The following is a 19,088-nucleotide window of genomic DNA, read 5'->3' as shown; positions in this document are numbered from 1 at the left end:
GGGTAGAGCCCCCCAATATTTGGGCCCTAACTGATTCATACTCTGATTTCAACCCCACTAAGAACCTTGTGACATCTAGTTGTTCCCTCTATTGTTTTTGAACCTTAACATCTGGAGTGAGAGGATGATAGACATTGAGTTCATTTCTGAGGTTCTTCATACTGGCATAGTACTCTTCTAGGGTTTTATTTCCTTGTTGCAGACCAAAGTACTCTTGATAGAGCTGATATACCCTTGTAGTATTATCTTGCCCAGAATACAGCTTCTTGGCATGTTCCCATATGTCCTTAGCTGTATCTAAGAACATGAAGTTGGCACTTATTTTGGGTTCCATACTGTTCCATAGCCATGTCATGATTTGAGCATCCTCCTGTTCCCAATCATCAAACCCTAGAGAGTCAGCCGGTGATTTATCTTCTTTCACATGCTTCACTTTTCTCTTTGCCTTGAGAAAAACTTCCACCGACTTGGCCCATGGAACATAGTTCTCACCATTCAGTTTAATTGAGGTCATCTGTACACCTAGATAGTCAAAGGAAACCACCACACTAGGTTTCTGATCACTACAGCCATCTCCCATTGCTGCCATGATACTCTTTCAATGCTGCCTCTAATCTGAATTCCCAATCACTAACTAAGTGCTGCTGTCAAGAGTTTGATGTTCTAGAACCTACAGCAGTCCCTAAACACAATGATAGATACACACACCTTTGTTCTTATCCACCACTACTGATTTCACAAAAAAAAATACAGACTACACCGACATTAATTCAGCACTTACTAACCACATGCAAGCTCTCTTACAACTACTCAACAGAGTTTATGCATCACAAGCACCACCACACAGCCATAGCTGTCACACACAATACAGACCTGCTTTAACGCTTTTAAGAGGGCACCACAAGACCAACAAAAACTCAACTAGTACCATTGCATTACACCTTGCACCATTCGGCCACCTACAGTAGCAGCCCTTACACCATTTGGTCACTGTAAACACAGCCTGTTCCTGGAATTTTTCCAAGAACCAGGGCAACAACCAACCTAGTTCTCTAGGTTCTGATCAGTCCTCTCAAGTTCTTGAAGATTTTCAACCCAGAAATACCAACAGCACACAGAGGAGAGATAACCAACCTTCGTTTGAGAGCTTCAGCCAACCATTCACTGCTGAAGTTGTTTTCTTAGGAAAGGAGGTTCTGTGCACCAGAAAAAAGAAGAGCTGTGATGTTTCAGGCCTGGGACGAACCACTTTTCTCCATTGACAGCCCAGAGAAGAAAAGGAGAGAACTGAAGCACGAACTGAAGTTGTCACGAACTGAAACAGGTCACAAACTGAAGTTGTCACGCTCTGATACCATGTTTCTACTGTAGCTACAGTAGTCCGAACCAGTAAGGAGAAGAAGAAAGAGAAGGAGAAGAAGAAAGAGAAGAAGAAGAAGAAGAAGATGAAAGAACTGTGAACCTGATAGCTAAACCCTATCAGTCGACCTCTTAATAGTGATTTACCTTGATTGTAGGACAGATTTGTAGGAATTTGATTATTCTTCTTTCCTAACATAGAATTTGTAACTTGTATATATACATACGAGATTGATGAATAATATAACAAATTCTTCTTCTTCCTCTGTTTACTCTTATTTTACACTGGTGTTTTTAGGTTGGAGGAAGGTTCTGTTTAGCTCTGTTTTCAGATCCAATTGGTATTGGAGATTCACTGAGAGCAGAAATTTTGGTCTTGAAAAAGGCCAAGGAACTAACAGGCTGATCATCTAAGGAGATTCAAAAGTGGTAATAGGATGGTTAGGGAAAGAAGATGATGGGCTATGGACATATATCCATGAATGAAAACAATTCAAGTGTCTAACTCAGGTAACAGAAGTGCAACTGCAGTGGGTTAAAAGATGTGCCAATTCATTTGCAGACACTTTCCTATCAAAGGGTGGGAAGAAATTATTTGTTTTGAGCTACATTGTAATTTTCTCTTTGGGGGAGAGTTAAGAGAGTTTACCTCCCCCCACCATTGTATTTAAGTCTTATCTTTTTATTCATTAATGAAATCCTCGTGTTATTGATCAAAAAAAGAAAAAGTTGATCATAAATATTAGGACATTTCTTTTCAGCATCTTTTTGGAGAGAAGGGTAAAGTATTTCATTAAATAAACAAAACATGTATACAGATCTTGCACAGTAAGGTACTGGACAAGGCAAGATTAACTTTGTACATCCCAAAAAACAATTATTCATAAATTCATACAAAAAGATTTCTATTTTTTTTATTGGAATACAAAAAAGATTTCTATGATAAAAAAGAGCTATAAGGTATATTCTTGAATAACTTGTGTATCGCCACCCATGAGTACATCCTACCCCAACTGCCTTTTAAAACTATATCTTCTGAATTGAACTTGTCTTCAAAAAGCCTCCTGTTTCTTTCCTTCCAAATTGACCACAGCATTGCTGCTGGCACTACCCTCCATACAATCCTTCCTTTCCTTGCAAACCACCCACATTCCAGCTACTTAGCAACACCATCAAGTCCATCAGGAAACACAGCTGAGCTCCAAACACCCTCAGAGATTTCATCCATATCTCCCAAGTGAATCTATAATGCAAGAAAAGATGCTCCACCTCCTCCAAATTATTGCTACATAGCACACATCCACTGAGTTCCATCACCAAACCTCTCTTTGATAAGTTGTCAACTGTTAAGCACTTGCCCAATACTGCCACCCATAAAAAGAAAGAGACTTTGAGGGGAGAAACCGATCTGCAGACCCTATCATCAGGGAAAGAATCCTCTTCATCACTGCACAGGTGACCTTCAATTTCAACATGAACCTGACCTGCAACTTCTTGATTTTCAGTGTCTAATGGTTATTGTAGATTGGACCTTGGATTCTTTGGTTTCACTCCCATCTTTAAGATCAGTGTAGCCGTGCTGAAAATGTAATAATCATCCGGAACCTCAAAAGTCATCACTCATCACCTATGGCATCTTCAATTTGCTCAAAATCCTGTTCCACCTCAAGGACTAACAGAAACATCAGCCAATCTTTGCCTGATGCTAGATTATATCACAATGAATGGCTAGTTATCCAAATATATCCATATACTCTGTAGACATTTCTTGATAGGTAGATTTTCTTTTCTGATAAATGAATGGTATTTTATTCAAAGAAAACAAAGTGATGTTACAATACAGACTGCCCGAGGAGAGGCACGAGCTGGTACCTCTCCTCAACAACAACAAAGTACTACATCAGGCTCAGAAATGAAAGTTTACAGAGCTGCCCAGAATAAATGTTCCCTTGATACCCCTTGCTTAGCTAACCCCTCCACTATGGCATTAGCTGTTCTACCCACCCACTGAGAAATAACAGTCGTGTTCCTTGAAAACAAATTAACTTTCCTCATAATGTCCCTGTAGCACCAAATAACTGAATCTGGATTTTTTAACCAACCCACAACAACTTTGGAATCTCCTTCAATAAGTAATTTCTGAACTCCTAACTGATCTGCAATCCGAATACCTTGTACCACCGCTAGAAGCTCAGCTCTAATAGAGTCTCCAAAACCCACGGAGCCTGAGAATAAAGCTAAGATATTGCTGTCTTTATCTCTCAGCACCCCTCCTATCCCTGAAGGACCTGGACTTCCTTGGCTGCTACCATCAAAATTCAGCTTTGTCCAGCCTTCAGAAGGAGGCACCCACACAGATGGTACCCTGCTCTTCCTAGTACTGCTACTAGCCACAACTATACAATTCCAATGATCTGAGCCAATGGATTGCCCAAGTCAAAATGCAAACCTTTATGTTCTGAATATTTCTCTCATTCTCTTGGAAAATCCTCGCATTTCTTTCCTCCCAAATTGTCCACAAAGCAGCAGCTCTAATGCATCTCCACATTGTTTTACCAATTTTTGTGGGCTACACAAAGAAGGAAGGGTCAAAGAGCTGATCTACAGTTGTAGTCAAATTCCACCTGCACCCAAACAAGGCAAAGATCCAGCTCCAAATAACATCAAAAAAGGAACAGGTTAAAAGTAAGTGAAAGCAATCCTCACCATTAGCCCTGCAAAGTACACACCAGTTAGGAGACAAACACATGGAAGGCCTTCTCTTCTGCAATAGGTCTGAAGTGTTGATTTTCCTATAGAACACCTCCTACCAGAAAATAATAATTTTAGGAGGTACAGCTCTAGACCAGATCTCCTTAGCTGGAAGGACGCACACGTGAAGTAACCTTTTGGATTAGGGGACCAAAGTCTTACATCAGATCTGAGAGGGTCCAGAAAGACACTTCCAAGTAGAGACAAAAGGTCTGAAACACAAGAGAGCTCATGATCCCTCAAGCCCCGACGACACCCGAAGTCCCAATTCAGAGAGGAAGGATAAACAGATGTTGGAAGAAAGTGTGAGATTGCTTTATTCTTGTAATAAGAAAGGGAATAAAGAGAAGGGAAACTGTCCTTAAAGGCAGAATTGCCCACCCAGATGTTTTCCCAAAATAAAACAGAAATACCAGAATTGGCATCATACCTGATAAAGTTGAGGAAAAAAGGAAGGATACTCTAAATTGCTTTCCAAGGAGTTGCCAACATGGATACACCAGCATCCCACCCATTTCCCGAACTGCCATGTATACTCTCTATCACCTCATGCCATAGCCCTTGTTCTAAGGGCCACCTTCACAACCATTTACCTAAGAGAGCTTTATTCTTCAAAACTAAGTTCCCTAATCCCAACCCACCCTCCTCTTTCCTCCTACATACTATTCCCTAGTTTATTAAATGGTCCTTTTTTTCCTCCCTTGGCTCCCAAAGAAAATTTCTCATTAATCTCTCCAACTTCTTAACCTCCCTAATGGGAATCCTGAACATAGAGAAGTAATATATCAGCAGATTTGCTAAGGAAGCTTTCAGTAAAGTTACTCTACCCCCTAACGAAATATAGTTCCTTTTCCACGAGGCTAACCTTTTCTCAAACTTTTCCAAAACCGGGGCCCAAAAGGTGCTCCTTAGGGTTGACTCCTAGAGGTAGACCTAAATACTATAAGGGCCAGGAGGAAATGGGACAACCTAGACACTCAGCCACAGACTCAATAGCCCTCTCATCCAAATTCACACCCACCACGCAACTCTTATCCTTGTTTATTTTCAGATTTGATACTCTCTCAAAGTGTTTTATCAGAGACTTAAGGTGCCTTACTGTTCTCCTATCATCCCCTTCACAAAAGATTATTAGGTTATCAGCAAACTGTAAGTGGGTCACCTTGATTCCGTTCCTTCCTATCTTCCAACCTCTCACTACTCCTTCCAAGTCTGCCTTAGAAATCAAACCGCTGAACACATCTACAACTAGGGTGAAAATGAAAGCAAAAAGAGGGTCACCTTGCCTTAATCCTCTAAAAGCTGGGAAAAAATCCTTGACTACCCCATTAACCAAGACCAAAAAATGGCAAGAACTTATGCAACCCTTTATCCAATTACACCCTCTAGCTCCAAACCCACAACACCCTAGGACCTCTAACAAAAAAACTCCAATCCACCAAATCATAGGCCTTTTCTAAATCCATCTTGCAAACAAAACCTTGATTTCCAGACTTTCTCATATCCTCCACACACTCATTAGCTATTAGGATCTGATATGTTATTTGTCTCCCTTGCACGAATGCTCCTTGGGCTTGACTAATGATGGAGGGTAGCACTACTTTAATCCTCAAAGATAACACTTTAGCCAAGATTTTGTAAATGCTAGTCACCAAGCTGATTGGCCTAAAATCTTTAGGATTTTTTGCTTCTTTCTTCTTAGGGATTAGAAGAAAGATCTAGTTTAATCCCAAGCTTACTTTGTTATTGTCATCAAATTCCTTAAACACAGCACAAAGGTCTTCTTTTACCACATTCCAACAGTCTTGATAAAAAGCCATGGTGAATCCATCTGGCCTAGAAGCTTTGGATCTGTCCATAGAAAACACTGCTTGCCTAATTTTCTTCATCTCCTCCCAAGTAACAATATGTTGCCAGCTTGTGCATCTAATAAGATCATCCATGCTTTTACCCTTTATTGGCATTAGCCACCAACTTACTATGTGCAATTTCAACTCTCTATTTTTTTGATCAATTAATTTCAACTCTCTATTCATTAGACATATCATACTAATCAGCATATTCTTCCAATAAAACTAACCAATCAAAGAATACTTGTGCATGATTATCTCCCCCAAATTTTGGTATTCCTTTCCTTGCATTTTTGGAAACATTGCTCATGTAGACATTATCAGATCTAAATTCTTCCACGATCTTCTCAAATAAGACCACAAAAGATCCTTGGTCAGAAAATTGATTGTCATTAATTCCAAACCAATAAGAATGATTTCTACCAAACCCATATCCATACAACTGAATATGAGATACCCCAGGCCTACTGGATGGGCCACTTCATGAGAACAAAGTGATAAATCATGAGTTTGCATACAATCAAATGTATAACTACATGCTTTGGTACCAATTAGTGTAGGACTGGAATGAATAAATAATGAATCTAGGAGCGTTAAAATGGATTAGGGGTGGCCAATCATATTAAAAACTAGGAAAATATCCATAGAATTACCATTCTTATAGGAAAACAAAATAATCACTGAACAACTTAACGAATGACTGAAATTTTGAACACTATAAATAGAAAAATTGAGCTGCTGGTCAAACCCACAGAAGTATGTAAAATGATCAAAATACCCCTTTCTGTTTAAAATTTCTAATTTAGACTCTTTGGCATAAGAAGGGATGAGGTAATCAACAACAATGATGATAATAATAATAAAAACAATAACAAAAACAAAAACAGCAATAACAAGGCAATAGACAATCCCATAACATCAGTACCTCAATGTAACTCATTCCTAACGATCCTACCTTTAGTTGGTCAATCCGCTATGGAATTTGCAGACCCAGAAAGGCAGAAACCCATCTGAACAATATTTTAGTGTTAACAATCTCCATCTGAACAAGATGTTGAAACTTGAAACTAGAAGCCAAGGCACCTAGCTCTCTAAATATGATGCATCAAACACCATAGGCCAAATGAATATCTCATATCCAGTCAATTACAACCAAGATGCCATGACTATACCAGTTCCAAAACATAGAGCAAATAAGTTAAATATTTTAAAGCAGAAGATTCTGTAGTCAGAATCTCATTATGCCTCCAACAGTTGTTATTCAACAGGTGAAAAGAAACACATAGTTTTGGTTTAAACAACTATATATAACCTCAAATCTCATTATACCTCGAACAGAAAAAAAAAATGCAGTATGAACCAGTTTTCCAGAACAAGAACAATTTGTTCTCTCAAGTTGAATTGATTATCAAGCAAACATTATCTTACCTTCAAACAACCAAATACAAGGCCTCCTGGTGCAATTCTAAACTTGCATAGTTCTCCAACAAACCTTATGTTCCTGATCTTTGTCTCTATGTTCATTTGATCCTGAAGCATGTCATAATCATAACCATGATAATAAAAACAAGAACATGAATGGAAAGAAATATGGAAGATGAATCATGAATAAATGAAAAGATTAGACTGATTGCATCACATGTTGAACCAGTGACTTAAAAGGCGCGCCTTAGGCGCACAGGCGGGGCGCATTTAGCGGGTATGCGCCTTGCCCAAGTCCTAGGCGCACCCCTTTCAAAAGGCACGCGCCTGGTGCACCTAGGCATGCGCCTAATGCGCCTTGCGCCTCAGCCCAGGCGTGTGCCTTTTTAAAATTTTGCGCTTTTTGTTTTTTTTAATCTAACGGCTGGGCCGGGGGCTCCGCCCCCGGACCCCTGACCACGCCCCTCAAGGCAAGCCCAAGCAAGTCTATCTTCTTAAAAAGGCAATGAAAGTTATAAAATCATTATTTTTTATGTGAGAAATAAGAATTTCAGACCCTAACGTATACTTGTTCGGGCTTGCCTCGGGGGGCGTGATACAAAGGCGACTCATAGAATCAAGAATGCAATATGTTTTACATCACATTAACTACTTGAAGCAATGCAATTAAGGAAAAAAAGAGATCGTGGGTTTTACATGCTTGAAAATGCTTTATATGTTTGCTTTTATTTTTAAATTTTCATTTGAATACACTTTACATGTTATGTTTATCTATTTTAATTTTGGATAATAAGTTTTTTAAATCATTTATTTTAAAATTTAAGTTTACATTTTTTATTAACATTATGTTTAATATTTTTTGCAATTTAAAAAAAAAATGGCATTTTTTTTAATTTTCTGACTTTTTTTATTTTTTAGCTTTTTTTTGTAATTTTGTGCCTTTCTTAAAAAGGCGCGCGCCTCGCCTTGCGCTTTTAAAACATTGTGTTGAACAGATGAAGTAACAATAATCAAAATGTTGCATATTGAAATACAAAAGAGACCTTCTTATTTATCAGGAAATTAAACTCTTCATCCAACATCTGGAGGAGCATAGAAGAAACATCCTTCATGCATGTCGACAGTGTAGCCACCATCCGAGAATAATATGGAAGTAATTCCAAAGAAGTTCTGGGGACATTGAATAATGCACGAACAAGTCTTTTTCGATTAGATTTTGAGTTTAGATAACAGAACTCCACCTGCAAAGAAAGATCATGGTGAAGATGCTGCAGGATTCATAGAAAGCAAATAATAAATATAGCACAGGAACCCAATAAAGCACAGGCTGTGATTACAGTCAACTGATCTATAAGGTCACGGCTCACACAACCAGGAAGCCTCTGCAATAGAGCATCCAAATTTGTCCCTTCAAGTCCTTTAATTTTCTCCTTCTCAGTTTCTCCTTTTCTTTCAGAATCCTTTTCTTTTCCCTTGTCTTTATCTGAATCTTTAGTCTTTTCCTTATCTCTTTCCTCTTTACCCTTCACTTTTTCATCAGATTTCCCATCTTGCGAAGGTCCAGAATCTACACAAGCTTCTGCTCCATCTTGTGCCACATGACCTTGGTCAGCCTCAGATGTTGAGTCCTTTGCACCATAATTCAATACAGTCAATATATATATATATATAACTCTAACAGGGTATAAACAAGCAAGGTATATGATACAGAAATGAAATAATAATATCATAACATTTATTCTCGGAGTCAGAACCATATCTATCTATTTATCTACTATATATATGTATATATATATATAGAGAGAGAGAGAGAGATGGATTTACAAGAAGCAAATATCATTGCAGAGAAAATAAAGGACAAAACAATAGAAAATTAGACAAAATAGCCCAGGCTCAAAAAAAAAAGCAAGCATACAACAGGAGCAAACTGCTCTTGAGAAGAAAACTCAAAAACAGACTATAGAGTATAAACCAAAAACCAACTACACTGGGAAAAATGCACCAAAGAACAAATCATCCCCAGCAATTTCTCTCCAAGAGCTCATCCACCAAAGAATTGGTCAATAGGAGGAAGTATCCAATCCTGTTGTAAATGCATGGGGCTCTGCGGTACAATGGAAATAACATGCAAAGCACTCTATATGCATGCTTCTATTTATAACCATAACTAAATTGCCCTCCATGATATCTCCCTAAGCACCAGGAGAGTAGACAAGTCTGAGACCCAGTAACAAGGCAAGGACCTAAGCTCTAATAGCAATACAAACGGACCTAAATTTGAGCCATCCTTCTCAGTGTTTTAGGCATGCCTGGGTGCGCATTTTAAGGCATGTGCCCCACTTGAACCCATGCCTATATCTTTTCAAAGGGTGTACGACTGGTATGCCTAGGCCCACCTGGGCTGAGGCGCAAAGCAATCCATGTGCATACCTTTTATAAATGTTAAATGTTCTTTTTACATGGTTTTGTGTTTTAAACCTTTAAAATAGTTATTAGCTTCTAAATAACCTTTTTGTTGGTACGTGTGCACCAGTAATTATCTATTAACTTTTAAAAAACAATGACCTTGTGAATACCTGAAGCCCTAGTGGTTGCACATAGAATCTCAGGTAGCAAACTTTCCACACTAAACAAGCAATAAAAATATAACTAATCTCTAATGCCTGACACTAAATAGAATGAACTGCAACCAAATTGCTGAAATCACAAAACAAACTACTTTATACGTAGGCAAAATCTACAGTGCAGAAACTGCACTAAGCAAAAAAAAAAAAAAAAAGAAAAAGTGAACCAATGAGAAAGTGAGACATCACAGGTGACATCTTTAACGTGATTGGTTATTTTTTTGGTTAATTATTCAGTTTCTGCACCGTGGTTGGACTCATTTATATATGCCAAAATTCACATCCGAGGTATTGCCCATTTGCACCCAAACCATCAAGCCATCAGCCTTCTGCCTCCATAAAGGCCCCAACCTCCTAGAATCTGGAAGGCAAGGTGTTTGATATCACACTAGTTGCTTGAATTGATGCTAGGAGATAGACAAACACGTTGAGAAAAACATTTAATTTCTTGATTTTTTGGTATGATCCATATTTATTTGCTTTCACTTTGAATTTGAATTTGTTTTATATGTTATATTATGTATTTTAATAAAACATTTAGTTTCTTTTAAAGTTCAAATTTGCATTTTTGTATTAAAGTTTGTTTGTCTTTTGAATTTTTCAAAACTTTGCACCTTGCTTCATTCAAGCGCCCACCTTGTCTTGTGCTTTGTGCCTCTTGCTTTCAAAACACTATTCCTGGCTGACCCCACCGATATCAAATGGACAAAGGATATCAATCTGGCAGCTACTCGAGTTGAGCTTAAATTATCTGGTTCTGGAGGGGTCCCCATTACCAGCCACCAGAAGAGCCTAGCCTTATCTCTGAAACAATCCACATTAGCATCTCTAAAGCCCCTCAACACCACTTTGGTCCATCAAAATTTGCAGCATTGAGAGATCCTTAAAAAAAAAGCCAAAATTCTTGCTTCACTGATACTCCTAAAGTAGTTAACATTAAACATATGCATGGGCCCTTCTCCTCCTTTCAAAGGACACCATATGCCAAATCAGAAGAAGATTAAAAAATCAAAAGAGAAGAGTCTCAAGGAAGCTCTCAAAATATGGAGACAAAGGAGCAATAGCTTGCTAATCTAGGAGTCTGAAAATCATAATCCTATTGTAAATTGTAAATTGTAAAAAAAAAAAGTTGAACCAAATCGTATCATAAATTGTAAGATTATTTTTATTTTTAAAAACTTGACGAAAAATTAAATATAGATATGCTAAAAGGCAAAATAGAAACAGAAAACTGATTCTATTAAATCCAAATCTATCAACCATGCATGTACCTAAAACAACAGAACTTACCATTTGTACAATAGAAGTCTGAAATAACATAAATAAATCAATTTCTAGTAAGGTCCTTCAAACAAATTGCCCTTGACAAAATATAAACAAAACAAAATGATAAAGTAGAAAACTAATTCTTAATTGAATTGACTTGAATCACAGTGAATCACAAGAATGGCATAAACCGTAGGATTTACGAATCAAATCGTAGGATTCAACAAAAATTGTAAGATTTTTAAAGAAAAGGATTCAGACATAAGGCTCGAATCAAAACCCTTGGGATTCATGATTCAAATCGTGAATTGTATCGTAAATCGTAAGATTTTGACAGCTTTACAGGTAGATTCTCTTTATCTTTTTTTTTTATAGTCAAAAGAAAATACTATTGAAAAATGAAAACAAACTGTAAAAAATTACAAAGAGCAACCTGGGCAGCCAAAGAAAGAACAAGCCCCACCCCAAGACAAAACAAGATTGAAACTCCTCCACAGCTCCACCCCCAATCAATCAAGATTAAAAAGAGTCAAAACCTGATAACACAACTGACACCAGACTCCCATAATCAGAAAATTGCTTGAAATATGTCTGCAACAGCATTACAGCAGTTGATTTTTACCCTTCCCACCTCTTCCTCTCACCTTAATGCTATTGGAATTGCTCCTCATATTCCTTGAGTTCAATTTTGCAACATTTTAGCATCTAAACTCTTTTTTTATCTCTTCCTTTCTCTCTATGCTGGTGTGCCCACCTAATGACCTCACAGTCATTTGTTTTTCTTTAATGCCTCATGGTTCCTATGTTCTTCCCCTTCAACCATCTAGCCCCCTTTTCTTCTTTCATTCTCCTCCAAGTGTCTGAAAATGGCTTCTGCTACCATCTCTTAGGGGTGATGATCATGGTCCGATCATCCAGGCTAGGTTGAGGCTAGGCTGGGCTTTGGGCCTATGCCTTTAAATACATTATATTTAATATGCACAATATTTTATATAATATAACATATAGTATAGGTAGAAAATATATGTTATAATTTATATAAATATAAATATCATATACAATATATTACATGTGTCATTTTATAATATTTGGATATGTAATACATAAATATATTGCAGGCCAGGCCAGCCTAGAAATGACCACCCCCACCTTCTCCCCTTCCAGGAAAAAAAACCCACTTTCTGGCTACCCACATCTGATGCTCCTCTGCCATTTTCACCAAGATTTTCCTACCTACCTCATGGACTCCATCAACCAGAACCTGGTCATCTTCCCTGCTGAATAAACTTGGCGTCAAGTTCTCACCTATCTCCTTAGCTTTTTCTTCAAAACCAACAATCCCTCAACAGCTACCTATTATAAAGACTTAGTCACAGAGCAACTAATCCACTGTTACCCACAAACAAGATATTGATCAAAGGAAGAGTTTATGATTGGAGTCTTTTTACTGGCATTGGTGAAAGATCAAATGGTTACAGATCAGGTGAAAGGGGTTTGGGGGAATCCAGTTCCTCATAGAGTGGAACCCTTTGCTTGGTTGGTCACTTTGCACAGCATATTAGCTGCAGATCAGTTAAAGATAAGAAGCTTTAGCTCAGCCAACTACTGTTTTTATGTAGTTCGGATGAAGAGACAGTTCTCCATCCGTACTACACCTGTAAGGTTGCAAACATTATTTAGAATTTCTATTCTTCACTGCTAGGAGTCGGAGTATTTCAGCCAAGATCAACAGCTGAACTCTTCTCAGCCCTGGCCAAGTATCAGAGGCAGGACGAAAGTAAAGATAATATGGATCTGCATCCCTTTTGCTGTTTGCTGGGCCCTCTGGAATGACAGAAATAGAAGATTTGAAGAAAGTCTAGGATTATTAAATCATGGCTGGTTGAGAAACTAGTGGCGATTTGAACTTCAGTGCTCCCAGAATTTGCCCAAATTAGTAAATCAGATATGGGGGGAAATTTTTGGGATGTTCATGAAATTCATATGTAGTTCCTTTCAGTTTTCATTGCTGTAGTTTTTAAAGTTGTTGACTTGTTGTCTATGGTGAGGTGCCATCTTGTCACCTCTTGGATTGTATTTCTTTCTTTTGTTTAATGAAATGCCTCTTTTTACTCTTCAATAAAAAAAGATTCTGCACTGATAAAAAAAAAAAAAAGATTCTGATTGAGCTTCCTCTCCCTCCCTCCAGTCCACTGGACGACGATTCTGATTGAACCTCCTCTGCCTCCCTCCAATCCACTGGACAAATCTCCCACACCCTACTACCAATTTCTTGTAACTGTTGCTCGGCCAATATCAAAGTCATCTCCTCAACACATCTAGTTGTACCAACCACCTCTCTCCAAACCCTAAAGTCAACAATGAGAAGAATGCCCTATTCCTTCTGCCTCCATCAGTCGTTATTAAACAATCCCTAACATGGTTCAGTCATTTGTAAAGAAGACCATCTACAACACCAGTTAGAAGAAATGATCTATTACAAGCTGAAGGGTCTAGAAGAACTGGAGGCAGACTAAAGAGTAAAGACTAAAGACATAGGTTGAAGTAGTCAAAAATGACTTAAGAGCCCACAAGTTAACAATCGATGTGGCACTGAACATAGTGTAATGGCAGAACATGGTTCATGTAGCTGGCCACATATAGTTGGGACAATGCTTAGCTAATTCAGATTTTATCCCCTATTCTGCATAGTAATACAATATATTATATAAACAGTTGTTATAAGAAAAAACAAAAGAATGCTATTAACAGGTTCTTGCTGTCTTACAGTTGGTTGCTCTTGTGTCTTGGAAGATTGTTCAGCGATCTTAGACTCAGCTTCTCCCAGCAATACAGCAGGAACAAAAGCTCTGGATAGAATATAAGATCTAAGACAATCTGACCAACAGGAACATGCCATAACAGCTAAAATTTAAGACTATCAGTTGACAAGCCTGATCCGACCAAAACAAACCTGAGATCCGGTAGGCATTCATAGAAGGCCCTCGTATCTTCATCATCCCACAATGGCTCAAGAACTGAAGATTCTTTTCCAGCAGCAGGAGATGATGCATCCTCTCCAGTTGTTACCCGAGTTGTGTGACTATCCTCTGGCATTACAGGAGGTTGCATATCCAGTGCTTCTGCTAAACTGAAAAGAAGATCTCATGAGAATATGGAGTGTATAGATATTATTCAGAAGCTACAAAAATGCAGACACAGACACACAAAAAAAAAGAGAAAAAAAAGAACAGGCACACGCACAATTCACAGTTGCGAGCACACACACAGATAAGATAGACTCATGAATAAGATAAACATGCAATATCCTAAAATTTCTCCAACAGTCAAGCCAATTGTGTGTAAATTTTGGTCTTTAGAAATGAAGTACACTAAGAGATTATTTTTCCTATCTTTTGACAAGGGTAAGATAAATTGCATTAATCTTGAGTATTAAAGAAAAGTACAAGCATAGCCTGTCTATGGTAACTAGCAATACAGAGGTATTCAGCATCTCAGCCCTGCAAAAAGAATAAAACAGAAAACTATAAAGGACTTATCTTTGTGCAAAAAAGTGTATATCAAATGAGAAGTATCAGGAACATCCTCTAAAGTTGTTATGCACAGATAGACAACAATGAGCCTTCACTGTAGCCTTCCTTAGCACCTCAGCCTCCGAGGACATATTCTTGAAAATTCTTCCATCTTTTAGTTATATCATCCAAATGGTTTATAAGGAGAGGAGGCTTCAAACTGTTTGAAGGGTTAGGATCCATCATGTGGATGGCTGAACCATGCTAGATGGCTGGGCGAAATTTCAAAAAATTTCCTAATCCTTCTGGGAATCAAATTCCCTATGTTTTGAAAAACTGCATTTTTCAGGATCGGTCTTGCACTAAACCGAACCAGATTTGAAACCAAACAAAGAGGGAGATGTGCACCGGATATAGATACCACAAACGCAGATCCCAAGGTGGAAAGTTCATGTCCAAATCAATCCTAAAATCAGCCTCCACTGAAGATGGTGCAATGTTATAGGTGAAGACGATTCAGCAAAACTGCAACCTAATTGCTTGGATCGAACTAGGGAAGGTGAGCCTGAAATTCCTCTGAATTTTTCTTGCAAAAAACAGAAGAAAATTGATCTCTATCAGTCCTTGAAAGCCTAAGTCGTGATAGGGTTTCTTGGAAGACAAAAGAGAAGAAGAGAGAACAAAAGAGAGTGGTTTCCTAGTCTGGTTCGCTCTCTTCTTCTTTTATCTCCTTATGGAGCACTCTCCTAATCAAATTAGGAGATTATCCAAATCTAATTTGGATCTAGACTCTATTAAGAAAAGCCTTATCCTCTTAACAGGATGGATGCTCCACACCCATTTCCAAACCCAGATTTGACCCAGAGCACATGACAACTTAAGTTTATAGTTGTCAAGGCAACGCCTAGGTGATAAGGCACCCTTTGAGGCTCGACTCACCTAATCGCCAAACAGTTTTGTACTATGTATTATAAAATACTTTTTTATTCTTTATTTTTTGACATTATAATTATAAAATAAGCACTATTAAACTAAAATGTTCATTTTGTGTTTATATACTAATTTCTTTTTATTATTTTCTTTTTTGTTAGGGTTTTATTTAATCAATATAAACATTGCTAAATGCTGTATTGAACCCCCAAAGACTTTAAAACCTGAACCAATAAGGAAGAACTTAAAATATTGTCTAATCAACACATTTTCTACTACTACTACACATTTTCTAATCAACACATTTTCTTCTTTTCCCATAACAAAAATAAGGGTTCAGCCCCTATATTTTTTGAATTTTCTTTTCCTTCTTCTTTTTCTTCTCATGAATATGTTGATTTTCTATACTTTAACATGAACTCTCTACTTTTCTTATGAAAATTATGAATAATTAATAAGGAAATATGGTTATGGTACCTAGGGAACTACCCTAGGATATATGTTTTCTACATAAAAAAAACCCATCGCCTAGGCGACAAGGCGCCCCCCCTGTCGCCTAGCCTCGCCTTGGCGCTTTGAAAACTATGCTTAAGTTGTCATGTGACAGTTTAATCTTATTAATTATGGGCCTTAGGTCCAAGTCCTTCAAATGCTCACGACCCAAGATGTTGCATGGCCAACTTAGGCCTGATTTGTATGGCGTGCAACCCCACAATGACCTCACATAAGTCCCACATGGGTTCGGTCCAGCCTCTATGAAAAGGCTTAGCCGAATTTACTGCTAAACACAGTGAACCCCTAAGCACATCACTATGGGGTCAATGGGCCCAACATTAACAATAAATGATCCTTGAATTTAGCCATCTTATGAAGACCCAAGGATAAAGGACTTAAGTAAGATAAATCCCATTAGGTAATCAACCCTGTAATGGTCTCTTACACTTAATTTCTTGGCCCATAATGATAACAACACTGCCCGACACAAAATGACCTTTCCCCTGGATGCAATGTACAATGTCACACTCTCAAATTGAATGGATCCCGGGAATTAAAACCTTTTGCAAACATTTTCCATAAAACATTAATATATAATATATATCATATAAATATATTTTGCAAAACCAAATCTCAAACACTTTGTCCGACAAAGAGGTCGATATTATCACTATGATCACCTACTTAGGTGAATTCTTAGACTGCCCCAACATACCCAGGTTTTAACACTTGATGGATCTCACTGGTTGGCATATCAAAGACAGCCCAATCCAACACCTAGTGTAGTACCATAATCAAGTCTAGGGGTTATGTGTAACTTTCCAATTTTGCCCATCAATCTCCAAGGTCCAGGGCATAATTAGAAAATGGTCTTGATTCAATGTTTCATCCAAACACACATTACATGTGCTTTGAGTCTAACCCTAGCAATTGAGACAAGCTGCCCCAACTTCTTTGGCAGCACATCAGTGTCAACCTTGGCAGGATAAACTCCCCAAGTCTATCCAGTGGTTGAGAACATTCTAAACTAACACGAGTCTCATAAGTGCTAGTTTAAGGGGTAATTTCACATAAACATACCAATATCAACATAAAACAATAATGTACTTTTATTCATTTACAATAAATGTATCTGTACATCAATCTGATTGGAGCTAAGGGCATACACTATCTAACACAAACCACATTTCCCCTTTTGTTTAGACCTTTAATCCACCCATAGTGATAGAGCATCCATGATGGTTTTTGGGAAGCACTAGCTGATTTGGGAGAAATTTACTAAAATAGTGTATTCGAAAGGCAATGGTGAAACAGATTGCCATCTTTATGTGATTGAAACTTGTTTAATTTATTATATTAATTGAATTTATCATATCATTTTTCTCTGGAATACTTCCTTTTTGTATTCCCTATTTGGAAGTTATCCATTGAGAAATGTCTCATATTCTTTTTGCGGGTGAAACTTGTTTGTTCTTGAGTGCCACATTTCCTAGCTATGGGACTGCCTTGGGATTTATTTACTACATTCTCACATGCACCATGTCTCCTATTCCAGATGGCCCCAAATTACCAATACTGCTTCCATCAAAGTTCAGCTTCAACCACCATATTTTTTTTTCTTTTTTAATGATGGTAAAGAAAAGGATAATTGGAAAAATATAAAGGCAGATACATTTATGGGAAGCATGTATCAAAGAATTCGGAGGTTTCTTCACCTTGGGGCTGAGGAGGATTATACACGATGATTCTTTTTGTACAGCCTTGTTTTTCTGCATATGGTTCTTAACTTATGACTATTGTATAGTTGCAGAAGGGCCTTCGGACTATTTTTAATCTATTAATACATATTATTCCAACCCATTGAGGGTAAAAACAATGCTTACATAAAACCTTCTCAATTTCAACAAATCATTTTGACTTATAGGGGAGCAGAGGTCATAACTTTGACCTAAAAAAGATGATAGAAGCTCATGTCAGTTCATCACAAGACCATCTAGAGGGAAAAGTTATTTGAAGGACTGATGATGACAAATTTGGAAACCAACAGCTAGAACTAAGCACTTCAATAGCATATCTTTGGATTTCGGGATCATACTATTTTGTTGCTCAAGAAGTTTGTTGCCATGCATGAATTTGTATAAGAAAATAAGACGACTATACTGAGATTTGAATTAAACCAAGATTTTTTTTTTTTGAAGATAAAAAGAAATTTCAGAATAGGACACTAAGTCATTTAGGATCTGGATTTTTTAAGTTTAAGTCATCTAGAGTCGGATATGCTTGATACTGTCCAACGAAGCAGAAATATTCTAGAGCATCCCATAAACAAAATCAAATAACATAATATATGTGCACACACCCACACCCACTAGTAGAAGTTGTGTGGAGAACAAACTTCTAGTTCATAAAAAAACAAATTGTCAAAAATTCAGAATTTACTAGCTCATATAGAGTATTCAATCCAACTGGCTGTCCAAGTTCAAATAAGATATATAATATATTATTCATATAGACTCAAGAACAAGCATCAGCAGGGGGGAACCTACGACGAGACACCACGGAATAATTGATCATAAGATTTTCTCAGCTTTTCATATGAAGTCACATTTTCATCACTGAGCTCCCCTTTAGCATTTAAGATCTTTGAATTTTCGTTCTCCATCTGACGAAGAGACTGTTTAGAAAAGAACAACAGTTGATAAATTGCAAAACACAAGTATAAAGACAGGAAGAAGAAACAAAAGTAGGATCAGGGATCCAAATAAGGGAGGGAAGAATAAATGAACAAAGGAAAAAAGCAATAAAAAAAGAAAAAGCAAAGAAGAAAAGTAAAGCAACTAGAACAATCAAGTGCAATATCAATGGCCTAAAGTTCTTAC

At 37.6% G+C, this 19,088-nt stretch overlaps 1 protein-coding gene across 3 annotated transcripts in view; it reads right to left on the bottom strand.

The window, feature by feature from the left end:
- LOC104594732 (regulator of nonsense transcripts UPF2) overlaps positions 1–19,088 on the bottom strand; it is a 59,485-nt gene that overhangs the window by 21,006 nt on the left and 19,391 nt on the right. The window contains exons 7-12 of one of the 3 annotated variants that reach the window (XM_010255173.3): positions 18,756–18,883; positions 14,226–14,402; positions 14,040–14,121; positions 8,720–9,010; positions 8,426–8,623; positions 7,389–7,490 (exon numbers count right to left, since the gene is read on the bottom strand). In XM_010255173.3, the coding sequence (XP_010253475.1) occupies positions 7,389–7,490; positions 8,426–8,623; positions 8,720–9,010; positions 14,040–14,121; positions 14,226–14,402; positions 18,756–18,883 (978 nt within the window). The remainder of the gene's footprint in view (positions 1–7,388; positions 7,491–8,425; positions 8,624–8,719; positions 9,011–14,039; positions 14,122–14,225; positions 14,403–18,755; positions 18,884–19,088) is intronic. The other 2 variants (XM_010255174.3, XM_088898042.1) reach the window with 2 other exon arrangements.

This window comes from Nelumbo nucifera, chromosome 2, assembly GCF_055504915.1.
Source record: "Nelumbo nucifera cultivar China Antique chromosome 2, China Antique-T2T, whole genome shotgun sequence".
Taxonomy (NCBI): Eukaryota; Viridiplantae; Streptophyta; class Magnoliopsida; order Proteales; family Nelumbonaceae; genus Nelumbo; species Nelumbo nucifera.
The sequence above is the reverse complement of the archived record's forward strand: the minus strand, read 5'-3'. Positions and strand labels throughout refer to the sequence as shown.